General features: G+C 37.9%; 1 protein-coding gene across 1 annotated transcript; it reads right to left on the bottom strand.

Moving 5' to 3' along the window:
- Positions 1-2,613: 2,613 nt before the first annotated feature.
- Positions 2,614-3,913, bottom strand: LOC113049978 (protein ZBED8-like). Its single transcript, XM_026212706.1, has 2 exons — positions 3,161-3,913; positions 2,614-3,063 (listed from the first exon to the last, which is right to left on the bottom strand). The coding sequence occupies exons 1-2, from the start codon at positions 3,911-3,913 to the stop codon at positions 2,614-2,616; spliced, it is 1,203 nt and encodes a 400-aa protein (XP_026068491.1).
- Positions 3,914-22,252: the final 18,339 nt, after the last annotated feature.

Raw genomic sequence — 22,252 nt, 5'->3', positions numbered from 1 at the left:
AAATGGCACTTTCCACCAATAAAGTAAATTTTTGTGTCCCATGGCTTTATTTTATTAAAGGAACAATCCGACTTTTTGGGACTTTAGCTTATTCACAGTATCCCCCAGAGTTAGAGTTATAGAAGTCCATACATACCTTTTTCATTTCTGTATGTTCTGTAAGTGTTATTTGACGCACCCACCGCTAGCCTAGCTTAGCACAAAGACTGGATGTAAATGGATACTTTTAGCATAGTAATCCCAATAAGTGACAAAATAATGCAAACATTTTCCTATTTACATTTGATCTGTTTAGTCACAGCGTGTACAAATAACAAGGCTATATGAGACAAAGCCCATTTTTAATCGTATAAATACTGGGAACTATATTCTCACTAGGCATAGGAGCACAGCTAACGTTACTTGGGCAGAGTGGCTACTTGGGCGGAGTGATTAGCGCAGCACCCGAGACGCGCCGTGGTGATGAGCAGAGTGTTCGCTCAGAGTTGGAGTAATAGAGTCAGCAATTTCTAGATAGTAAATTTATAGTGTCCAATCATGGGTGTTTGCTGTATTGTAAGGAGCTGCGACAATAAACAGGGGAGACCAGGTAATACTATGATGTTTCATAGAATTCCAACCCAAAACGCTGACCTGATGAATCGATGGCTACTTGTTCCAAACACACCTGTAAACACCATCACAAATTATTTTCGTTTGCTCTGAACATTTTACTGTAGACGACTATTTTGAAAAAATGCAAGTTGCCACACGGACCATGAAACGTGTGCTAAAGGATACAGTCATCCCATCGATAATAAAGACAGGACAAATTGGATCACCTGTTGCTGCGGTAAGTGTTCCGTTATGTTTTGAGATGACTAACATTAGCCATACTGTAACAGTGCCATGCTAATGTAATATAACCTAAGTAGTGACACTTTTACGTGAATAGGGGCTCCGTGTATCCCCTTTATTGTTATTATTGTGTTGTCATGAACACACTGCTTGTGATCATTATAACAAAATCACTTACTTGGTGGACAGCTGACCATTAGGTTCACTCGGCATGGGGCGTTTCTTCCAGTTGATCTTGTCACAATGGGAAAAAAAAACGACAACTGCCGGGTGTATAAGGGGAGAGAAATCTTCCGTGGTAGTGACGCAAATATTTTAATTGTCATCAAGCCTTGACATTGATGGCAATAACGGTCCCATTCATTACAACAAAGGCACTCGGTTTCTGTCGGCATAGGTTGGCATGTTCCACATTTACAGCACCAGTCTTTGTTCGTTCTGATTCTCCCTTCGACATCTTGTCTTACAGCTTCCAAAGTTTGTAACTCCTCGTCTGTGTATTCTGGCTCAAAACTATATGGTTCTGGATCTTGGTTTGATACACAGTAAAATTCCTCTGAGTCTGACAATTCCTCAAAGTCAGCCATGATCACGAGTCACGTCTAGCTAGTTAACTAGTCACTTGTTTTGTTTATGGAACCATCATCAAGGCGTCTCGTGTGCTGCGCTAATCACTCGACCCAAGTAGCCACTCCACCCAAGTAACGTTAGCTGTGCTCCTACGCCTAGTGAGAATATAGTTCCCAGTATTTATACCAGGGGTATTGAATTAAAATTCTAAGAGGTCCAGTTAGAAAAAAAATCAGCAACCAAAGGTCCGCAACATCACAATAACTAACTTGTGTTATCATTCAGTGCCACAGCCTAGTAGTTGTATGAAAATATGTAAGTAGCCTAGTCAAGAGACGACTGTCAAATAAAATGAAAGTACAAATTGAAGAATATTTCAACAATATTTATTGTCAGTTTATATATGAGTGAGTGAGTGAAGTGAGTGAAGTGACATTCAGCCAAGTATGGTGACCCATACTCAGAATTTGTGCTCTGCATTTAACCCATCCGAAATGCACACACACAAAGCAGTGAACACACACACACACACACACTGTGAGCACACACCCGGAGCAGTGGGCAGCCATTTATGCTGCGGCGCCCGGGGAGCAGTTGGGGGTTCAATGCCTTGCTCAAGGGCACCTAAGTCGTGATATTGAAGGTGGAGAGAGAGCTGTTCATGCACTCCCTCGTGAGACTAGAACTCACGACCCTTCGATTGGGAGTCCAACCCTCTAACCTTTAGGCCACGACTTCCCCATTGAGCTGTATATTGAGCTGTAGGGAAACAATAAGTACTCTAATAATAAATAATAAATTATCAATTTAAATAAAATAAAGGCTGCATTTAAAAATAAATTAAAAATAAATAAAACACAACAGAGAGCTTTTGAAAAATGTGCATCTCAAAATAAAGTGCTTAATTTTAGAAAAAGGAAATAAAAAGTATAGCTTGAGTTTCCCTTTTACTTTTTAGTTAACTTCCTTTCACAACTTAAGTTTAAACACATTTTAAAATAAACAATCTCAACACGTTAACAATTGAACAGCTTTAACACCTCCGTTTCTCTTTCTTTCCCTTCTATATCCCACTTCCACACTTTCTCTTGCTTAGTGAGAAAAGTGAGCCCTTGGTTGTCCTGCCAGGATTTAAAATCTGGGCTGGAATGGCGTCAGGGCCATTCTCAAACACATGTGCAGGTGCTCATTGGTGAGCCTGGATCGTTATTTGCTTTTAATAATGTTCATTGTGGAGAAAGCTGCCTCACAGTTGTATGTGGAGCCAAACATGGTTAAGATGTACAAGGCTAATTTCCTCAGACCTGGGAAAGCGGTCTCTGGGACCATTTGAATCCAGAAAGTGGTAGGATCAGTTTTTCCATCTTGTAGATCGATCAGTTGGATCTGGAGAGGCCCAGCATTTTCCCACTTGAAGAGCAGTGTGACTTCCTTTGAGAACTCCCTGACATCTGTGATAAGGAATGGGTTCTGAATGAAGAGGGTGAGCTGCTGTCCAAGGCTGAAGCTGTCAAAACGCATGCTGAAGTTTACAATCAGCTTGTCAAGAAAGTCAACAAAAGAAGACACATCTCTCTCACACTGAACCTGTTCCTTCACAGTTGGAAAGTGTGCACAGTCTGCCATCAGGTCTTCCTTAAACAACACAAGTTTCCTCTGAAAAGAGCGGACAGCTGTCATCAGATCACAAACTGAAAATGTCCTTGCCCTGTAGCTTTAAATTCAGTTCATTCAGGTGTGAAGTGATGTCAACCAAAAAAGCCACAATATCCATCTTCTTGTCATCCTCCAAAAAGAGAGAAAATGTTGTTGCCTTTTGGTTCTTCAGCTGTGCCAAGAAAGCTGCGATTTCCCCTCGGATGGACCAAAAGCGCTCCAACACCCTACCTTTGCTGAGCCATCTTACATTGTTGTGTAGCAGAAGGTCATCAGCATTTGCATCAACTTCTCTGAGAAATTCCCGGAGCATGCGATGCTGATGGGAAGAGGAAGCTCTGAGAAAGTTTATCATTCTCATCATTGTGTTCATCACCACAGCATACTCGTCTGACAGGGTGGAGCACAGGACTGACTGGTGAATTATGCAATGGTAAGAGATGAGTTGAGGATTGTCATCTTTCATTCTTGCCACAGCTCCTCTTTCTCTCCCTACCATGGCAGGGGCTCCATCTGTGGTTATTGAAACCACTTGCTTCAGCTCTATTGCCCTCTTCTTTAACATCTCCTTTATGGGCAGGTAGATGTCCTCTCCTCTCGTACTGGTCTGAAGGGGTGTGACACCTAACAGGTCTTCACAGAACTCTTCCTTGTCCTTGTTGAAGAACCTCACAAAAACTAACAGCTGAGCATTGTCAGACACATCAGTGGACTCATCTACAGCTAAGCCTATGCATGGTGCCTTGTGAATCGCTTCATCCAGCTGAGCTAGCACGTCATCGGTTAATATTTCTGTTTTCTTTGTTGCTGATGATGCTGACATAGGTATTTGCTTGATTTTTACACACATGTCGTCTTTTTGTTTCCCCTCAAATAAGGTTTCAGCTACCGCACTCATGCACTCCTTGACAACCCCTCCATCAGTAAATGTTTTTTTTATGTTTGCCCAAAATCCAAGCAACTTTAAAGGAACATTCGTTAGCACGTTGTTGGGCAGTGAATGAATGTGTTAGGATTCTGCTGGATCGATCATATTGGGCTTTTAGATCGTTTATTTTCTATGCCCTCAGTGCGGATTTAAGTGGGTATGTTTGGTCAAAAGATTTGTGCTTTGTCTCATAGTGGCGCTTCACATTGCTGCTTTTAATAATCGCGACAGTCTCTGAACATATGAGACATACCTGATTTGAACTGCCCGTGGGAAGAATGAACATGTAAGAATCCGTCCATTCTTGATTAAAAGCTCTGTTTTCGCTGTCCACTTTTCTTTTTTTAGAGCACGCCATGTGAAATGTTTTCTCTCATTCGTCTCGTCTCATCTCGTTCCATCTCGTCTCTCCCTGTGTGTGTGTGTGTATCTCTCTCGCTGTCTGACTCGAGTAGTATCACATGACATGATTTACAACGCATGCTATTGGTCTGTGAGTTTCCTGGGCCACGCTAAACCAGTACCATAGATGCTAGAAAAGCTGCGCGGGTTAAAATAGAAACGCTCCGACAAAAGTCAATAATTCTAAATAATTTATGGGTTATTGGTCCGGGTCCGGATAGAACGGCGGCTGGGTCCGGATCCGGACCGCGGTCCGCCTATTAGTGACCTCTGATTTATACGATTAAAAATGGTCTCTGTCTCATATAGCCTTGTTATTTGTACATGTAAATAGGAAAATGTTTGCATTATTTTGTCACTTATTGGGATTACTATGCTAACAGTATCCATTTACATCGAGTCTTTGTGCTAAGCTAGGCTAGCGGTGGGTGCGTCAAATAACACTTACAGAACATACAGAAATGAAAAAGGTATGTATGGACTTATCTAACTCTGGGGGATACTGTGAATAAGCTAAAGTCCCAAAAAGCCGGAGTGTTCCTTTAAAGGGGTCATATGATGTGATTTAAATTTTCCTTTCTCTTTGGAGTGTTACAAGCTCTTGGTACATAAAGAAGATCTGTGAAGATGCAAAGACTAAAGTCTCAAATCCAAAGAGATATTTTTTATCAAAATTAAGACTCTGCCACGCCCCCCTAAAACGGCTTATTCAAACACGCCCCCACATCACTATGTCACTATATGGAAATATTTGCGTAATGCTGCCCAAATGTTCACGCAAAGAAAGAAGGTGTGGTTTCAGTAACCTCAGTTATTGTTGAAGCAGTCATGTCAGGGAGATGCTGTGTGTATCTAGGAGAAAGCAAAATTACTTTATTTGGCCTTCCAAAAGTAGATGCTTTTAGAAATCTTTAAGATTACTTAAAACAGAACAGCAACGCATTTTATGGATGAACGTTTTGTGAAACTAGTAGAAGAGGTAATTCTGACTTTGTTACGGCATTCTGGCACTTCTGAATCAACTACTAGAAGTATATTTTGTCATTAGTTAAAGTATTTGCTATTGACTGTTCAATTGTGGAGTTTTGCACATCGTGTGTGTGTTTGCGCATGTGTGAGAGATAGAGATAGGGTCATACAGTGGAGTGAGCTGTCTTAACCATCCATGGCTTGTGTACAGTAAACATATACAAACTTCATCACTGAGTCTGTCACAACACTCCGTTTCCCTTTGGGGCTTGAACCGATGGAAGGAAATTAATAACTGTCTTTACATTTATTATGGAAGATGAAGCTCGCAATTACGGAAAGGGGCATAACATTTCCGATGAGTGCTTACAGTGTTTGGCCAATCACAATTCACTGGGTCAGTTGGCCAATCAGAGCAGACTGCGCTTGTCGAAAGGAGGGACTTTATAGAAAACGATGCGTTTGAAAAATAATGTGTTTTTTGAACATTACAGCATGTCAACAAATTCTGTTACACCAAATACACAAAATAATGATCTTTACAAAAAGTATCATATGACCCCTTTAATGCATTAAAGGTACAGCAATAAAGGTTGTGAAATAATCTAATACAAAGTGAGCAATGCATAAAAAGTAGGTTGTAAACACTTCAAATGTCTCGATTGTTTGCTAATTCTAATTGTTAGTCTGAGAAGTAAGTATGCATATGCATCTGGATATGTGTCCTGCATTTAAAAAGGATTCAACAGTTTTTTTTGGCGATCTCTCAAGTATAATATGTGGAAAAAAGCAGCCGTTGTCTCCAAATAAGATTCAATAATTCAATGTGTCTCCAAATATGGCAGAGCTCAGTCACAGAGATAAGGATGAAGACAAGTGTCCTAGATAGATGTGAAAATCATGTTGCAGCGAGCATTTTAATGAGCCTTTTGTATTATTGAACATCTCAGAGTGATTTGACAAGGGCATAATTGCTCACAGCACATGTTCATTAATTAGTTACACGACACTGAACGTACACAGCACACATACAGTGACCATGTCAATAAAAGGTTTGGTTATTACATAAATCATATTTGCTGGGAAAACAGATAGCTCTGCTATATACACTTTTAGCTAAAGTCATGTTATTACACCTGGATACTCAAACAAACAAATACAACAGCAATTTTTTTTATTTATTTATTTTTTACTTTTTTTTTAATAAGTTTAGTAAATGCATTAGGTAACACAAAATACATCTGAACAATAGTATGTTTATAAATTGTTAAATATGAATTGTTATAAAATGTACATGAATAGTTATGCATTGTTAGTTCATTATAATATAATTAGTGGTGGGCATAGATTAATTTTTTTTATCTAGATTAATCTCACTGTGATCTTGAAACTAATCTAGTTTAATCTAGATTAAAATGGCTCATTCGAACTCTGCCGAAGGCATTCAGAATATGTGTGTTACCCAAATAAAACTGACAAACAGTAAGTCTTTGAGAAGGGGTTTATCAAGCTAGGTGGTGCATTAGAAAATGGCCTCATCTCCTGTTTCCAAAATGCATCACAAAGTGCTTGAAAAAGCTGTAAACTAATTCCACATTCCACAAGGTGCAAACAACCTTACGATATTTGGATATTTTGACGTATTTTGTATGTATTTGTCGGCACAAGAGCAAAAATAAGCTAATTCGATGTTCAAGTGTTTTGAGACGCCTTTCTCTGCGTGCGCCCTGAACACCAGAAACACGTGAGTACTGAATTGGGCTCTTTCACATCTTTTTGTTTGTTCAAACTGTGATTTGTTGTTTGTATTTGTTCGTTCAGGTGCAGGAGGGACTTTGAGGAGAATGTCACGGTCCATGATACGCGGCTCTCGATCTCTCTTGTCTGCACCGAACACAGCACGCGAGTAACCAGCTACTCTGTTCAGCTTTTCCGCGTCTTGTTTTTGGATGCTTTAATGTTTAAATCGACAAGTGGTAAGGCTTAAAAACACGTGAAAAAGATAAGCCTCAGCAGTGGCCCGTCAACTGTCCTGAGCATCTTTTTAGACTGGCCTCAGTCAGTCGGATTTATTAAAATATCAAGGTGAAAGTCATCATAGCTTGCTTAGTATAGACCCAGCTCCCAACACAACTTTGAGAATAGATTAACGGATAATTCTTTTTATCGCCCGATAAGAGTCTCACGTTAACGCAGCACGTTAACTCCAATAATTGCCCACCACTAAATATAATATAATATAATATAATATAATATAATATAATATAATATAATATAATATAATATAATATAATATAATATAATATAATATAATATAATATAATATAATATAATAAGGGCTAATACAGAATAATATATTATTCTGTGATAACAACCAGCTGGATATACATTATCCTGCTTATTACATGGCTACTTGCAACATAAGTAAACAATAAGACACAAAATATTGATTTGAGTTGAAATATTTGAACCCAAAGCTTCCATGAAGACAGCAGTTGCGAACAAGCGTCAACTTCAAAGTAGACAGATATTTAAGGGAAACGGTGCAGTCAAACCATTTATTATACAACATTTCATTACATAAATAATGTGATAAAATATATTGATTAAAGATGATATTTTTAAAAATCTTTCCAGTTTGTTAGTTATCTTATAATCCATTACAGTGTACAAAACAATCATTGGAAAATGGCAGCAGCTACATTTGTATGAAATGAGAGCGAGTCTGCGATGCCAGGATGACATAATTAAATAACTGTGAACATAATATTGAAGTGAGTTTTAATATTTTATTAGCTAACCAAACGCATAGCTTACATGAAGAGAAAATGTTCCTAGCAAGAGTACAGATTGTTACCGGTTGTTAACATAACTCAGAATATCGTGACTGACCAATCAGAATCAAGTATACCACTGAGCCATGCAATAATAAAATATAATACATTGTTAGTTCATCACATTAGTGCAGTAACTGATGTTAGCACCCTGAAACTGAAAATTGATATATTATGTGTGTGAGGGACAAAAAATAAATAAATAAAAAAATGTATTCCATCATGAGCAGAAGAAGTTGTTATATTTTGAGGGAGAATCTATCGCTATTATCACAGTCTCCATCTAAGCCATATATAAACCTGAATTGTTCATTTACACGCTTTTTCACAAGCATCAACAGCAGAGAGAATCCTTTTTGTTTGGTTCATTTACACCTTTAAATTGAGAATCAACCTGAAATATGTCTGAAATGGGTTCGAATGAACCGTAAAGTAGAAGGAGGGGCTGCACTAAGACGTCCTCTCATTAATGGCAACAAATGAGTGTCCCGGGGCAGAGCTTTCTTAGAGACAATGCAATCGACTACGGATTTAGCAAAGAAGAATGTGATTGCCCTGGGGACCTGTGCAGCTTTTTAAACCATAAAGCCACAAGGTTGTTGAAGAGAAAGCTCGGTAGATCATCTTCTAAAGACTGGGAGAGAAAAGTGCTGGTGCAGAACCGTGCATTGGATGGGGCGATGAAATAGACAGGCCGAATTACAGAGTGTTAAATGACCTCCACTTTTGAGCGGATGGGGATAGCTGGATAAAGGGGAGATACAAACAATGAGATTCCAACACATGAATGCTAAAAAGGTCTCTGAGCTCACACCACTCACCTTAACATTTTGCGATGACAGTCAGCAAATATGAAAACAAATATCAGGACTTGAAGTCTGCTTAAATGCAGCTTATAACTTCCTCGATTTAGTAGACAAAATTCTTTGACTTCACTTAATTTGCATATAAATCTCTTTGAACCGATCTTTCCTACAACATTTGAATGAGGTGGTGAGATTTCTCAGCTTTTCATTTGCTTTTCAATCATTTCAATTCTTGCCTCTTCTTATTTCCCATCTCCATTTCAAATGCTTCCTAAGTATTTGCATTTGTGCTTTTTCAAACACATTTCTCAGCATTCTTACTTTGCAGGACATCTTCATGTACACCAACATATCTTAATATTTTGGCTTAATATACTGTAAACTCATGAATTGGAAATCATACTCAATAAAGGGTCAGTTTAAGTAATTTCACTGCATTAGTTGGAGCATGGCTATTTTTTGTCATGTTCTCAAGTGATGCCCTAACTTCTATAAAAATGGCAATTTAGAAAGTTGTCTTTGTCAAATACAGACACTAAGGAAAGATTATCTTGACATTTACTTTTAAAAATAAAGGTTCCTTATTGGCATTAATGGCTATGTGGGCATTCTATACACAGAACATTTCCATTAAACAAAAGTTTTTTTTAAAACTAGAAAAGTTCTTCAGATTATTGAAATGGTAATCTTTTTAGATCTGTTCACTGAAAGAAAAAAAAGAAAGGAAAAGAAAAAAGCTTCTTCTATGGCATGATTGTGAAAACCCCTTTTGGAACCTTTATTTTTAATTGTTCTCCAATAAATAAACTTGATCACATGACACTGATATGCTACAATAATACTTGAAATCATGACTGTGCATATACTAAATAGCCACTATGTTCTCTTGTGTTGCTTGTTAAAGAGGACACTTTTCTTATTTCTTAAAGTGTGTTCTCTATAAGTATGTACAATTTACATGGTGGGGTGATGTTGTGCTAGTGGTTAGCAGACCCCTTAGAGTGATGGTCATGCTGCGGATGCAGGATTGATTCTGCCTAAAAAAATAAAAATCAAACAAGATGCTGAGGGGATGTGAACCACTAACTATGGCGGTCTATGTGTCCTTTCACATGGGTGGACAATTATGTTCATAGCAGAATGCTAATGGGTTTGCTAATTGTACTCAGGGGCTACATGCAATGCACTGTTTAACAGACTTATTTCCGAGGTAATTGGTGAACCTTACCATTCACTGAATTGGGTAATCAGTGGACAATTGAACACCTGAGCCTCGCTCTCTGCCAATAGCCACTGTTTTGCAAAACAAAATGGATTGTTAAAGTACTGTAGAGTTGTACAGTCTCATAATGCTACTGTGAATACAAAAACTATTTTATAAGGCTCATGGCACAAATGCAAATCAAATAATTTGCTAATTTAAACCAAACTAAGTTAAAGTCAATGCGAAATGCTATTTGCAACACATTTGATATTTTTGTGAAATATTTCTCAGCAAAACATGATATTCAGTGAGGAACTATATAGAATGGAAATTATATTGAAATTATGTATAAATGCCGTTACTTGCTTAGTGCTTTTATTTGCTTATGTAGAACTTAAGTAGTTCTTTATTGTACATGTAATTTCATAATTAGTTTTGAGGCGTATTTATTTGAAAGACTACAGAGAACAGTGGTAAGTCGCAAAAGTTACAGTCTTCTATTTTGGAAAGTAAACCCCAGAACTTAATCAACATAATGAGCGTTGCTTACGTTCAGCATGTGTGAGCTTTTGCTGTACTCTTTTTGTATAGTAGACAGCGGGCACATTCTGAACATAAACAATGCTGATTATGTCGATTACGTTCTGGGCTTCTCTCTATAATGGCAAAAGACAGTAACTTGGGGAGAAGAATTGCTGAATAAAATTTGTTATCACACTGTAAAAAAGACTTTGGGCCCTATTTTAACGATCTAAACGCAAAGTGTAAAGCACATGGTGCAGGTGCACTCAGGGCGTGTCCAAATCCACTTTTGCTATTTTATCGACGGAAAAACAGTCAGTGCGCCAGGGCGCATTTTTGGAATTGGTTGTCCCTATTCTCTTAATAAGTAATGGGTGTAATGATCAATAAACCAATCAGAGTGTCATCTCCCAATCCCTTTAAGAGCCAGATGCGTTCGCGCCATGGCAGATCGCTATTTACATGGTGGAATTTGTTGGTGGAAAAGCTGAACGCTTCATATACGGGACAAGCAGCAATCCACCAAAGCGCTGTGCGATGAGTCAGTTAATATATATGTGTGTGTATTGGTATGATTGTTTAACTAATTAGCCAATTTCATTCATCATTATAAGTAGTAATAGGCTGAATTGCAAATAGGTAGCCTAATTCTAATACACGCAATGACTATCCATCATTGCATTTTTATATTTATGTAGCTTACACAATAATATTTTTTACAATGTAATCCTTTTGTTTTATATATTTGGCATGTTTGTGTGATGCACATCCCTGTGTGTAATAAGCAAAGTCAACGTGCACAGTGGGCCCAGCCAGAGATGCATTTTAGAGATACATGCAAATTATCCGCTCTTTAAATAACCAAAAAATATTGTGCCATTGACTTTAGACTTTAGACCAGGTTTGAGTTGGTTTATGGTGCAGTCTATTTTCAGCTCCTTAAAATAGCAATGCGCCTGAACACACCTCTATTTTAGACCAACACGCCCATGGGCACACAAATGCATTTGCTAATAAATGATGTGGTGCTGGACAGGAAAATGTGAATGGCGCCGGACTGAAACTAGCAAACACACTTGTGCTGCGCCTTGCATCGAATTGCGCTGGGTGTATGATAGGGCCCATAGTTTTGAATGTATGCAATTTACTTATGGCCGTATATTCACACAGCATTACACTGGTTTCTGGTGAGGCACTTGAATGACTAATGTTACTTCAGAAAACTGAAAGAAGAGTTTGTAAGGTTACCTTCAGAACTTCATCTGAAACACAGACTGTAAAAAAAAAACATCTTAACCAAACTTATGTCAGCAATATCAAAAGGTAAAGTTAAGTTACACGCTTCAAAAGAACTCTGAGGGAGGTGTTCATTTGTTTCCCTTATAACATGCAGAACAGAAACAGTTTGATTAGTAATCTTGTATTTCTCCCAAATTATTTATCTATGTATATTCTAATTGATATCCTTATGCTGTCGGGATTAAAGTTCCTTTTTTTTATTCCCGCCGTTCTAAACCGTTTAAACAGTCTCTAATGCCGCTCTGGGCTGCGAAACGAACATTTGCATACATACAATAAATACGACTCTTTAAACCATACTTAATCTCCTATGACAACAAATGTAATTTTATACGTTATGACAGTAAATACAAATATGTTACTTACCAAAGTTGTATTCTGAGAAAAATTCCAAGCTTTCTGGAGAAGCTGACCAGTATAGCTGACGACTGTCTTCTGTCTGCAACAGCCTTCACGAGAATGAAGAGATCTCATGATAAGTGATGTTGAGAACGTGATATTGCTGTTGAATTGATTCAATTCAATTTAAGTTGAGAGGACAAATAATCTAGTTCAGTCAATTTACAAACTAGTTCTGTGCCTTGATCGTGGTAATATCCATGCTGTCAATGGATGGTCAGAGAGTTCTCAGATTCCATCAAAAATATCTTAATTTGTGTTCAGAAGATGAACAAAGGTCATCAACATGAGGGTGAGTAATTAATTACAGAATTTTCATTTTTGGGTGAACTAACCCTGTAATGAATGATAACATCTGCCAAACCATTTTTGACTCACAAAAACAAGTTGAAAATCCATTTATGTTTTTTCCTTCTTCTTATACATTCCTCTTTGCTCAGTGGTAGGCAATAACCTTCAACTCACCATTGAGTGTCTACACCATAGTAAACTGCAGTCAAGTCATCTAAAATTCAGTGTGAATCCTATTGTAAAGACTAGCTTGGACCAAGATGAATTTCCATGCTGGTTTAAATATGGACCAACACCAATCTTTCTGCACAAAATGAATAAATTAAATTAATTTGCACAGCCTGGTTGTTCTGGTGACATTGTTTGAAGTTATTGGTGAAAATATTTAAAAAGCCTGCTGGGCTCCATCATCTGAAACAACATACTTTACTGCTTTCAACAGGGTAAGACCATATACCTTTTTTTTTTTTTTTTTTTTCGTGGAGGGTATAGTAATCCCTGATGTATTTATTTACCATATGAGCAAATTTGTTCAACTGCAAATTCTCCTTTTGCTCACATTCCTTCTTGACCCAGGGCCAATTACTTGAGTAATGAACCTATAGAAGCCCTAATGTATTACGCAAGACTGTGATTCATATGCAGAAAGAGAGGGTATATTTCAAGTAAGTCGTTACCCTGGTGACGCATGAGCAAATTTCAGGCAATGACATAAAATATAAATCACACGGGTGGGGAAAATAGGGGGAAAATGACAGTTTCATTACACAAACATCTCATCAGAACATATCAAACCAATCCCAGTCTAAAGACCTGTCAGGTCTATGATTACAGGCTTTTACCATTTTATATTGTCTTCTTAATCAAAACCACTGGATTTATTTTTATGAAATGCAAATTATGCTGAAGCTTTTTGATGACTGTGCCTTGCAAAATTTGTAACATTATACTAAAGCAATATTTTATATAGAATTGCATTATGAATGAAAAGCTAGAAATAGCTTTGTAGGGAAAAATATTATTTACTTTGAAACACTGATGTTTATTGGACAGCTGATGAAATATAATAATAATAGCTCACTATGAGATTTAATCTGGTAGTGTGGTTTTTCAAATCTCATATAGCTTAATAACCTGTTTTTCATCAAATTATGCATGCAAAGAAATTTTTTGTTGATTATTATGACAACATTAAAGGGATAGTTCACCCAAAAATTAAAATTTGATGTTCATCTGCTTGCCCCCAGGGCATCCAAGATATAGGTGACTTTGTTTCTTCAGTAGAACACAAACTGAGATTTGTAGCTTAAACCATTGCAGTCTATCAGTCTTATAATGTAAGTGGATGGAAATCACGGCAAAAAAAAAAATACAATAAAACTGAAAAAAAAAAAAAAACATATACAAACAAAACCAAATTAAAATTTTGTGGCTCATGACGATACCTGTGTAAAGATTCAAAATGTTTTGTGCAAGAAACTGAACATTATTTATATAATTTTTTACCTCTGATTCATGCAATGTCAAAACTGTTAGAACTCTCCTCCTGAGCATGTTCTCAAGCAGGCACGTCTTCTTGCTTTATGGCAGATCGCAGACTTATAAGTGCCTTACCTTCACCTATCTCTCAAGTGGACCACTGACACTCTATCTACAATCTCAATTAGGAGTGTCAATGGTCCACTTGAGAGATAGGTGGTTGTAATGCAATTATAAGTCTGTGATCCGGCTTCAAGCAAGAAGAAGAAGAAGCCTCATGTGCAGATCGTTTTGTGTCTTTACACATCAATATATCGTCACGAGCCGCAGGGTTTAATTTATTTTTATTTTTTCATTTTATTGTATGTTTTAGCCGTTATTCCCATCCACTTCCATTATAAGACTGATAAACTGCAACTGTTTGAGTTCAAAATCTACTTGATCTACGGATTGTGTTCTACTGAAGAAACAAAGTCACCTACATCTTGGGTGCCCTGGAAGTAAACAGATAAACATCAAATTTTCATTTTGGGGTGAACTATACCTTTAAGGTAACTCCAGACTCCATCCATCCATCTATATTAGTTTGATTTGTTCTTTCGTTCTTTCTTTCTTTCTTTCTGGTTGTATATTTGTATCCAGGAATACAGCATATTTGGCATCTTCAGTATCTGATCAACTGGTATATTTTGTTTAAAAAACATAATTAATAAATTAATAAATATTGTGCAAAAATATAGTGACTGTAAACCAGAATAATTTGAAATGTAACATTAGATTATCAGTGTTATATATACAGTATGATATAAAAGCAGTACTAGTAGATGCTTCCAACATCTGAATCCTCTGCTTTTCTTAGGTTGTTGACTGCAGAGCTGTGCTCATCTTGAGCTTCATTCTGTGTTCCCTGACAAGAACAGGTATACTGAAACAGTGCATCCATGGTCATAGGTCACTTAACAATACCTGCTTTACTCCCAGATTTTGTAGAAGGTTGGTGGTTTGGGATACAGACAGGATGGAAATGTGTGTATAATTGTAGTGCTTTATGAATGTATGTGTGCAAGGTTCAGCAAAAATCTCTTTGTTTCCATGGTATCCATGGCATTTTTTTCTTCAATTATCGCTAGGGGCATTGATAAGGTCAGTCACACAGTGCTACTATATCACAGGGTTTTGGCAGAGGGTTTTATTTCTTTTGAGATTTTTCTACTGTATGTAAGTAACCAGCTTTGGCATTTACTGCTTTTTAGCCCTAAACCTTTACACCAATGAGATATAAACTCCATATCCATTGCTGTTTCTTAGTTTTAACAGAATCTGAAATAAGTGAAATCCAAAACTAAAACTCTTATTATTATTATGTAATCTTTAAAGATGCATTTCTTTTTAAAGGCCCTTCCGATTATGAAATGGCCAGTCAGGATCATCAACTTCATTGCGACACTCACACACAAATCACTAGTTTATTAATAAATAATTTAAATAAACAACTTTCCCCCAATATAGTCATGGACATTTTTTTGCAGCAAGTTTAAGTCTATTTAGCACATCATGTTGCTTGCTGTGTGTCATGGTCATGAAAATGAATCATTAGATTTCTGCAATTGGATCGTATCAAGGTCTGGTCATATTCACACCTTAAACTAACCGTACCAGAGTTTGTTTGGAAGTGGACCAAGACCACCTCTTCAGCTGTGTATCTGCGCGTTTGTTTGGTCTGCACCTGAGTGCAATTGCTCTATTCACACCTGCCAAAAAGGTCTGCACCAAGAGGGGAAATGAACTTTAATTTGATTCAGTCGTACCAAACAAGACAGATGTGAATACACCCTTACACACAATGCAGTGAAATAGATGCAATGAATTTAAAGTGATAGTCGTGACATTTGCTAAGTATGGTAACCCATACTCGGAATTGGTGCTCTGCATTTATCCCATCCAAGTGCACACACACAGCAGTGAGAAGTGAACACACCATGAACACGCACCCGGAGCAGTGGGCAGCAGCTCTCCGGGGAGCAATCGGGGGTTTCATGCCTTGCTCAAGGGCACTTCAGCCATGCGTATTGAGGGTGTAAGAGAGTGCTGTTCATTCACTCCCTCCCACCTACAACTCCTACCAGCATCCGAGACTCGAAACCAGCAACCTAATGCTAACTAGTCCGGCTCTCTAACCATTAGGCCACAGCTGCCCCCTAATGGTTTAATCATTGCCCAGCACTAATATATATATATATATATATATATATATATATATATATATATATATATATATATATATATATATATATATATATATCTACATTAGGAGTGGAACAATACACGTATTCTTACACGTATTCCGCTATGGTATCTCGGTTCGGTGCATGAGGCTTTACAACGAATACAGGCATTTCACCCCCAATCCAGAAGGGGGAGCCCGCAACAATGCAACACTGTTTGATTACCGGCTGCCAGCAGAAGAATAGTAATGAGTTGCACAATTGAAAACAAAGCCCACTAGACAGTGACCACGTGCTGATTCTAAATGCGTCTCTCACAGACTGACAAAGTACACTTTAAAGGATTTTGCACTCAGCTGTTTATGAAATGGAGCTTTGTGCTCGTGTATACTACCTCTCTCATTCATTTTATTTGTGTACATTCACAACATTGTGTTTTATAAAATAAAGAAAAAAATTAATGTAGCTTTCTGCCATTTAAGAGGCCGAAAAAGATAAATGTACATATAAGGAACAGCTGGAGGACCAATTTGTCAATTAGGTCAATTGGCAGCATGATTGGGTATGAAAAGAGCCTCTCAGAGTGGAAGTGTCTCTCAGAAGTCAAGATGGGCAGAGGATCACCAATTCCCCATATGCTGCGGCGAAAAATAGTGGAGCAATATCAGAAAGGAGAACTTATTTTTCCCTTAAAATTATACATTTTCTCAGTTTAAACTTCCACATCATTGCATTCTGTTTTTATTCACAATGTTTACAGTGTGCCAACTTTTTTTGGAATCTGGTTTGTATTTAGTATTTTTCACATATAGGTGCAAAAAAACAAACATCTGTATTCATGTCTGTTCAGAATAAATAAAAATAAACTTTTAAGAGATTTTTTTTCCTGTAGTACCAAAAATTGTATCAAACCTTGACCCCCGAACTGAGATATGTACCTATTAGGGGTCCCACTTTATATTAGGTGGCCTTAACTACTATGTACTTAAATAAAAAATAAGTACAATGTACATATTGTGTTCATATTGTATTGTAAAACACTTTTGCTGCTATTGAGGTGGGATAGGGGTAAGGTTAGGGAGAGGGTTGGAGGTATGGGTAAGTTTAAGGGTGGGTTAAGGTGTAAAGTATGGGTCAACAGTGTAATTATAAATGCAATTACAGAAATTAAATACAGATGTAATTACATGTAGTTTTTTGTTAAATATAAGTACAATGTAAAAACATGTATGTACACAATAAGTACATTGTACTAAATTATTAATTAAAATGTAAGTACATAGTAGTTAAGGCCACTTAATATAAAATGGGTCCATATTAGGGCTGTCAAACATAGCGCGTTAACGACGTTAATTAGTTGTTTGTCGTTAATTACGTCAAATTTTTTAATGCATTTCACGCATGCACAGTGTGACAAATTATTCAGTTCAGGAAAGTCTCGTCGATCTCTGAACTCTCAAGATAGTAAAAAACAGTGGAAAGCGCCACGACGAAAACACCGAAGAAGCTTAAGGTTTTACCCCAGTTACTCTCAAATACATTCATGCCAAGCTCGATAAACAGAGACGACTTTGGTAGTTGATACACTGGAGCTTCTTCCTGTTATAGCGTCCTGTGTTTCACACTGCACATAACAGGCGCAGAACGCCTACATGCAATGCAGCGAAAATTACAGCTGTTTGGAAAAGCATATGCATTTTTACTTGGTTTTACTGGCACTTGAAGCCTTCAGAACGTGAAAATATCGATCCTAAAGTATTGTGGCAGAGCAAATGAAGTAAATGTTAAACTTTTGAAATTCAGAAAAAAAGAACCACATATTGATGAATCGATACATGAAAATTATGTATCTGTGTCCTGTTATTTATCTTTTGGTATGCATTTCAGAAAAAAAAATGGTTAGGATTCAGGTGTAATTGCAAATAGTGATTAATCCTGATTAATCCACTGAAAATTCTGATTAATTTGATAAAAAAGTTTAATCATTTGACAGCCCTAATATATGAGAGAAGATGGACGGACACAGGGTAACTATGTACTTTTGTAAACATAATAATTTATTTTTGATTATACATAAATTAATATACATATGATTAAATGTTGTTGAATATGGATTTAAATTCTAAAATAATATATGACATGTTGGCATGACTAAGAGTCATTCTTAATTTAAGTAAACTTTTTTGTAAATATGAAGGATGCAGTACTACTCTATAGGTACTACATATTTAGAAACAATTTAGAAATAGTACATTTCAGAAATTCAGGTAGCTTATAGGTGCTGGAACCTTCTGTAAAGTGTTTTTTAAGTAAAACACAATACTGTCAATTACATTCAGAACATTGGAAACCCTGACTATTAGAAAACATCTCTCTGTTGCTTCAGAGGCCATAATATACTAAGTCCAACTCTCAATAACCTTGGCCAAAACAATAAAGAGTTTAACATAAACTGCCAGTTGCACCAACAAAATAATGCATAGTTCAACATAAAGTGTAAAGTCCACGCTAGCTGCTATATGTTTTGCGTTGAGGTGATACTTGAGGTTCGATCATGTGCTGCGGTGATATACGAACGCTAGTTGGTGCTTCAGTATAATCGATCCTCCGAAACTCATCCAGTGAGAAACGTTCCGCGGTGCAAAAATAAGTTATAAAAAATGCGGGAAATTTTTTTCTGTAACTAATTAATCTTAATTAACGCTTTATTATTTGTGTAATTAATTACTCTCAATTAACGCGTTAAAGTCACGGCCCTAATAAAAATCCATGTTGGGTTTGCAGGATAAGCAGACTAGGCATCTAGCAGTATGGTTTTTCCTAATGACCATTACTGTTATGTAACACAGAGACAAGATGTAATCGCAAGGCATGTTTATTGACAAAGAGCACAAAAGTCAGATATGCACGACGAATCACAGGGAAACACAGGTGGGTGGACACAAGGCTGATGGAACGGTGACACAGGGACTTCATTGGACAACAGATGGTGGTGCTCGGTCCCGTGATGATCCCTTGAATCCCGGTGCGTGTGTAATCCCCGTGACGGTGCTCGGTAATCCAGTGCTGAGTGAAGATCCAGGAACAAACGACGATACAGGAATTCTCAGGCAGGAACTAGGGACAAAGGAACAGGTACGGGAGCACACCGGGGAGAAACAATGATCTGACAACATGAAACACAAGTTACTGAACTTAAATAGGAGACAAACAATTGAAACCAGCTGGCGCTGCTGATCATCGCTGATCAGTGACCACGCCCACAGACACACACACAACAGCACGCTAGACAAGAGAGAGAGAGTGAATTCATGAACTGTGACCGGGACAGGCAGATTAATAGGTGCCCAAAACACAGGTTTGATCTTTGATACATGGAAGGCGGGATGAATTCTCCTGTACGTAGGAGGAAGTTTGAGGCGGACTGCCACTGGACTAATGATCTTGGTGACAGGAAACGGGCCAATAAATTTGGGAGCAAGCTTATTAAAGACGGAGCGGGGAGGAATTTTCTTAGTAGAAAGCCACACTTTTTGACCAACGACGTATATGGGAGGCTTTGACTGGTGGCGATCGGCCTTGGCCTTGGTGCGTGCCCCCACTTGGAGAAGAGTCTCACGGGCTCTAGTCCAAGTGTGGTGACACCTCTGGACGAAGGCGTGAGCAGAGGGGACCGCGACTTCGGATTCCGTACTGGCAAAAACTAGTGGCTGGTAACCTAAACTACACTCAAACGGAGTAAGGCCCGTAGCTGACACTGGTAACGAGTTGTGTGCGTACTCCACCATAGAAAGTTGTTGGCTCTAAGAGGAAGGATTCTTGGAAACCAAACATCGCAATACTCTCTCCAGATCTTGGTTGGCCCTCTCTGATTGACCATTGCTTTGGGGATGAAACCCCGAATAGAGACTAACCGTCGCCCCCAATAATCTACAAAACTCTTGCCAAAATTTGGACACAAATTGGGGACCCCTGTCGGAGACCACGTCCATCGGGAGGCCATGTAAACGAAAGACGTGATCTATGACAGCAACCGCTGTCTCCATGGCTGAAGGTAATTTGGGCAAGGCGATAAAATGAGCCGCCTTCGAGAACCGGTCCACGACTGTCAAAGCGACAGTCTTGCCCTGGATTGGTACGTGGTGGTCATATAGGGATGGACATGGTCAGAAACAATGCTCAGGTAGGCCGTGGCATTTAAACGATGGCAAATTGGCACTAAGGGGCCTAAAGTGTGCCAAGAAAACATCCCCCACACCATTACTAGTGCCCTCTAGAAGCTTGCGTTCTGCAAGTGAACGTCACTTGATTGTGCCATCCCAAAGAAGCACAAAGTCACTTTTACGCACTTTTAAATTAAATGTTCCCTCCTGGTGGAATGACCTCCCCAACTCAATCCGGGCAGCTGAGTCCTTAGCCATCTTCAAGAATCGGCTTAAAACACATCTCTTCCATCTTTATTTGAGCATCTAACTTTAACACTCACTATTCTAATTCTATTCTTTAAAAAAATCTAATTATCTTTCTAATCTTTTTGTATTCTATTGTCTTTTCATTTATTATGCAGCAATTGTATATGTGTATGTGTGTGTGTGTAAAGACCTCTAACACTAGCTTGCTCTATTCTTTTTTTATTCTATCTGTTTTCTTTTTATTTATTATGTTATTTAAAATCCCATGTTATGTGTACTGTGTTAACCTAACTGAGACTTGTTATAGCACTTATATATCATTGCTCTTTTTGTTGTTTTTGATTGCTTCCACTGTCTTCATCTGTAAGTCGCTTTGGATAAAAGTGTCTGCTAAATGAATAAATGTAAATGTAAATGTACATGCACAGTGGTAACAAGGCATGATGGATCCATGTTCTCATTCTGTTTACGCCAGATTCTGACTCTACCATCTGAATGTCTCAACAGAAATCGAGACTCATCAGACCAGGCAATATTTTTTCCAGTCTTCAACTGTCCAGTTTTGGTGAGCTTGTGCAAATTGTAGCCTCTTTTTCCTATTTGTAGTGGAGATGAGTGGTACACGGTGGGGTTTTCTGCTGTTGTAGCCCATCCGCCTCAAGGTTGTGCGTGTTGTGGCTTCACAAATGCTTTGCTGCATACCTCGGTTGTAACGAGTGGTCATTTCAGTCAAAGTTGCTCTTCTATCAGATTGAATCAGTCGGCCCATTCCATGACCTCTAACAAGGCATTTCTCCCACAGGACTGCCTCATACTGGATGTTTTTCCCTTTTGTAAACCCTAGAAATGGTTGTGCGTGAAAATCCCAGTAACTGAGCAGATTGTGAAATCATGCCACGCTCAAAATTGCTTAAATCACCTTTCTTTCCCATTCTGACATTCAGTTTGGAGTTCAGGAAATTGGCTTGACCAGGACCACACCCCTAAATGCATTGAAACAACTGCCATGTGATTGGTTGATTAATTCAATTGAATTCAATTGAATTCAATTCAAGTTTATTTCTATACCGCATTTGTAATCGTTACAAAGCAACTTTACAGAAAATTATGTTTCTACAATATTTAGTAATAGTTTATAAGTGGTGACTTTCAGTTTGTGCATGTATGACAGGATTTGTAGAAAAATTAATAAAACACGTATTCAGCCAGACGATGAACATTATTAATATTATTAATAATTAATTATTATTATATGATGCAGTCACACTTGTAGCAATATTTGTTAGTTCTGTTTGTTGATTCAGGATTAGCATCATCTGGGGTCCTCTGAGGGTCAGCATCATCTCTTCTCAGGTGTTCTGGATCCAGACTGGAGCTTGTGTAAATGTAGCAAAACATAGAAACAAATAAAGACATCCT

Source organism: Carassius auratus, chromosome 30 (genome assembly GCF_003368295.1).
Source record: "Carassius auratus strain Wakin chromosome 30, ASM336829v1, whole genome shotgun sequence".
Classification (NCBI taxonomy): Eukaryota; Metazoa; Chordata; class Actinopteri; order Cypriniformes; family Cyprinidae; genus Carassius; species Carassius auratus.
Note: the sequence above shows the minus strand (reverse complement) of the source record. Positions and strands in the feature narration are given on the sequence as shown.

Coding starts and splice junctions, on each gene's coding strand:
- LOC113049978 (XM_026212706.1), bottom strand. CDS start 3,913: ATGTGTGTAAAAATCAAGCAAATACCTATGTCAGCATCATCAGCAACA. Junction 3,064..3,160: donor TGGATATTGTGGCTTTTTTG/GTTGACATCACT, acceptor CGCTCTTTTCAG/AGGAAACTTGTGTTGTTTAA.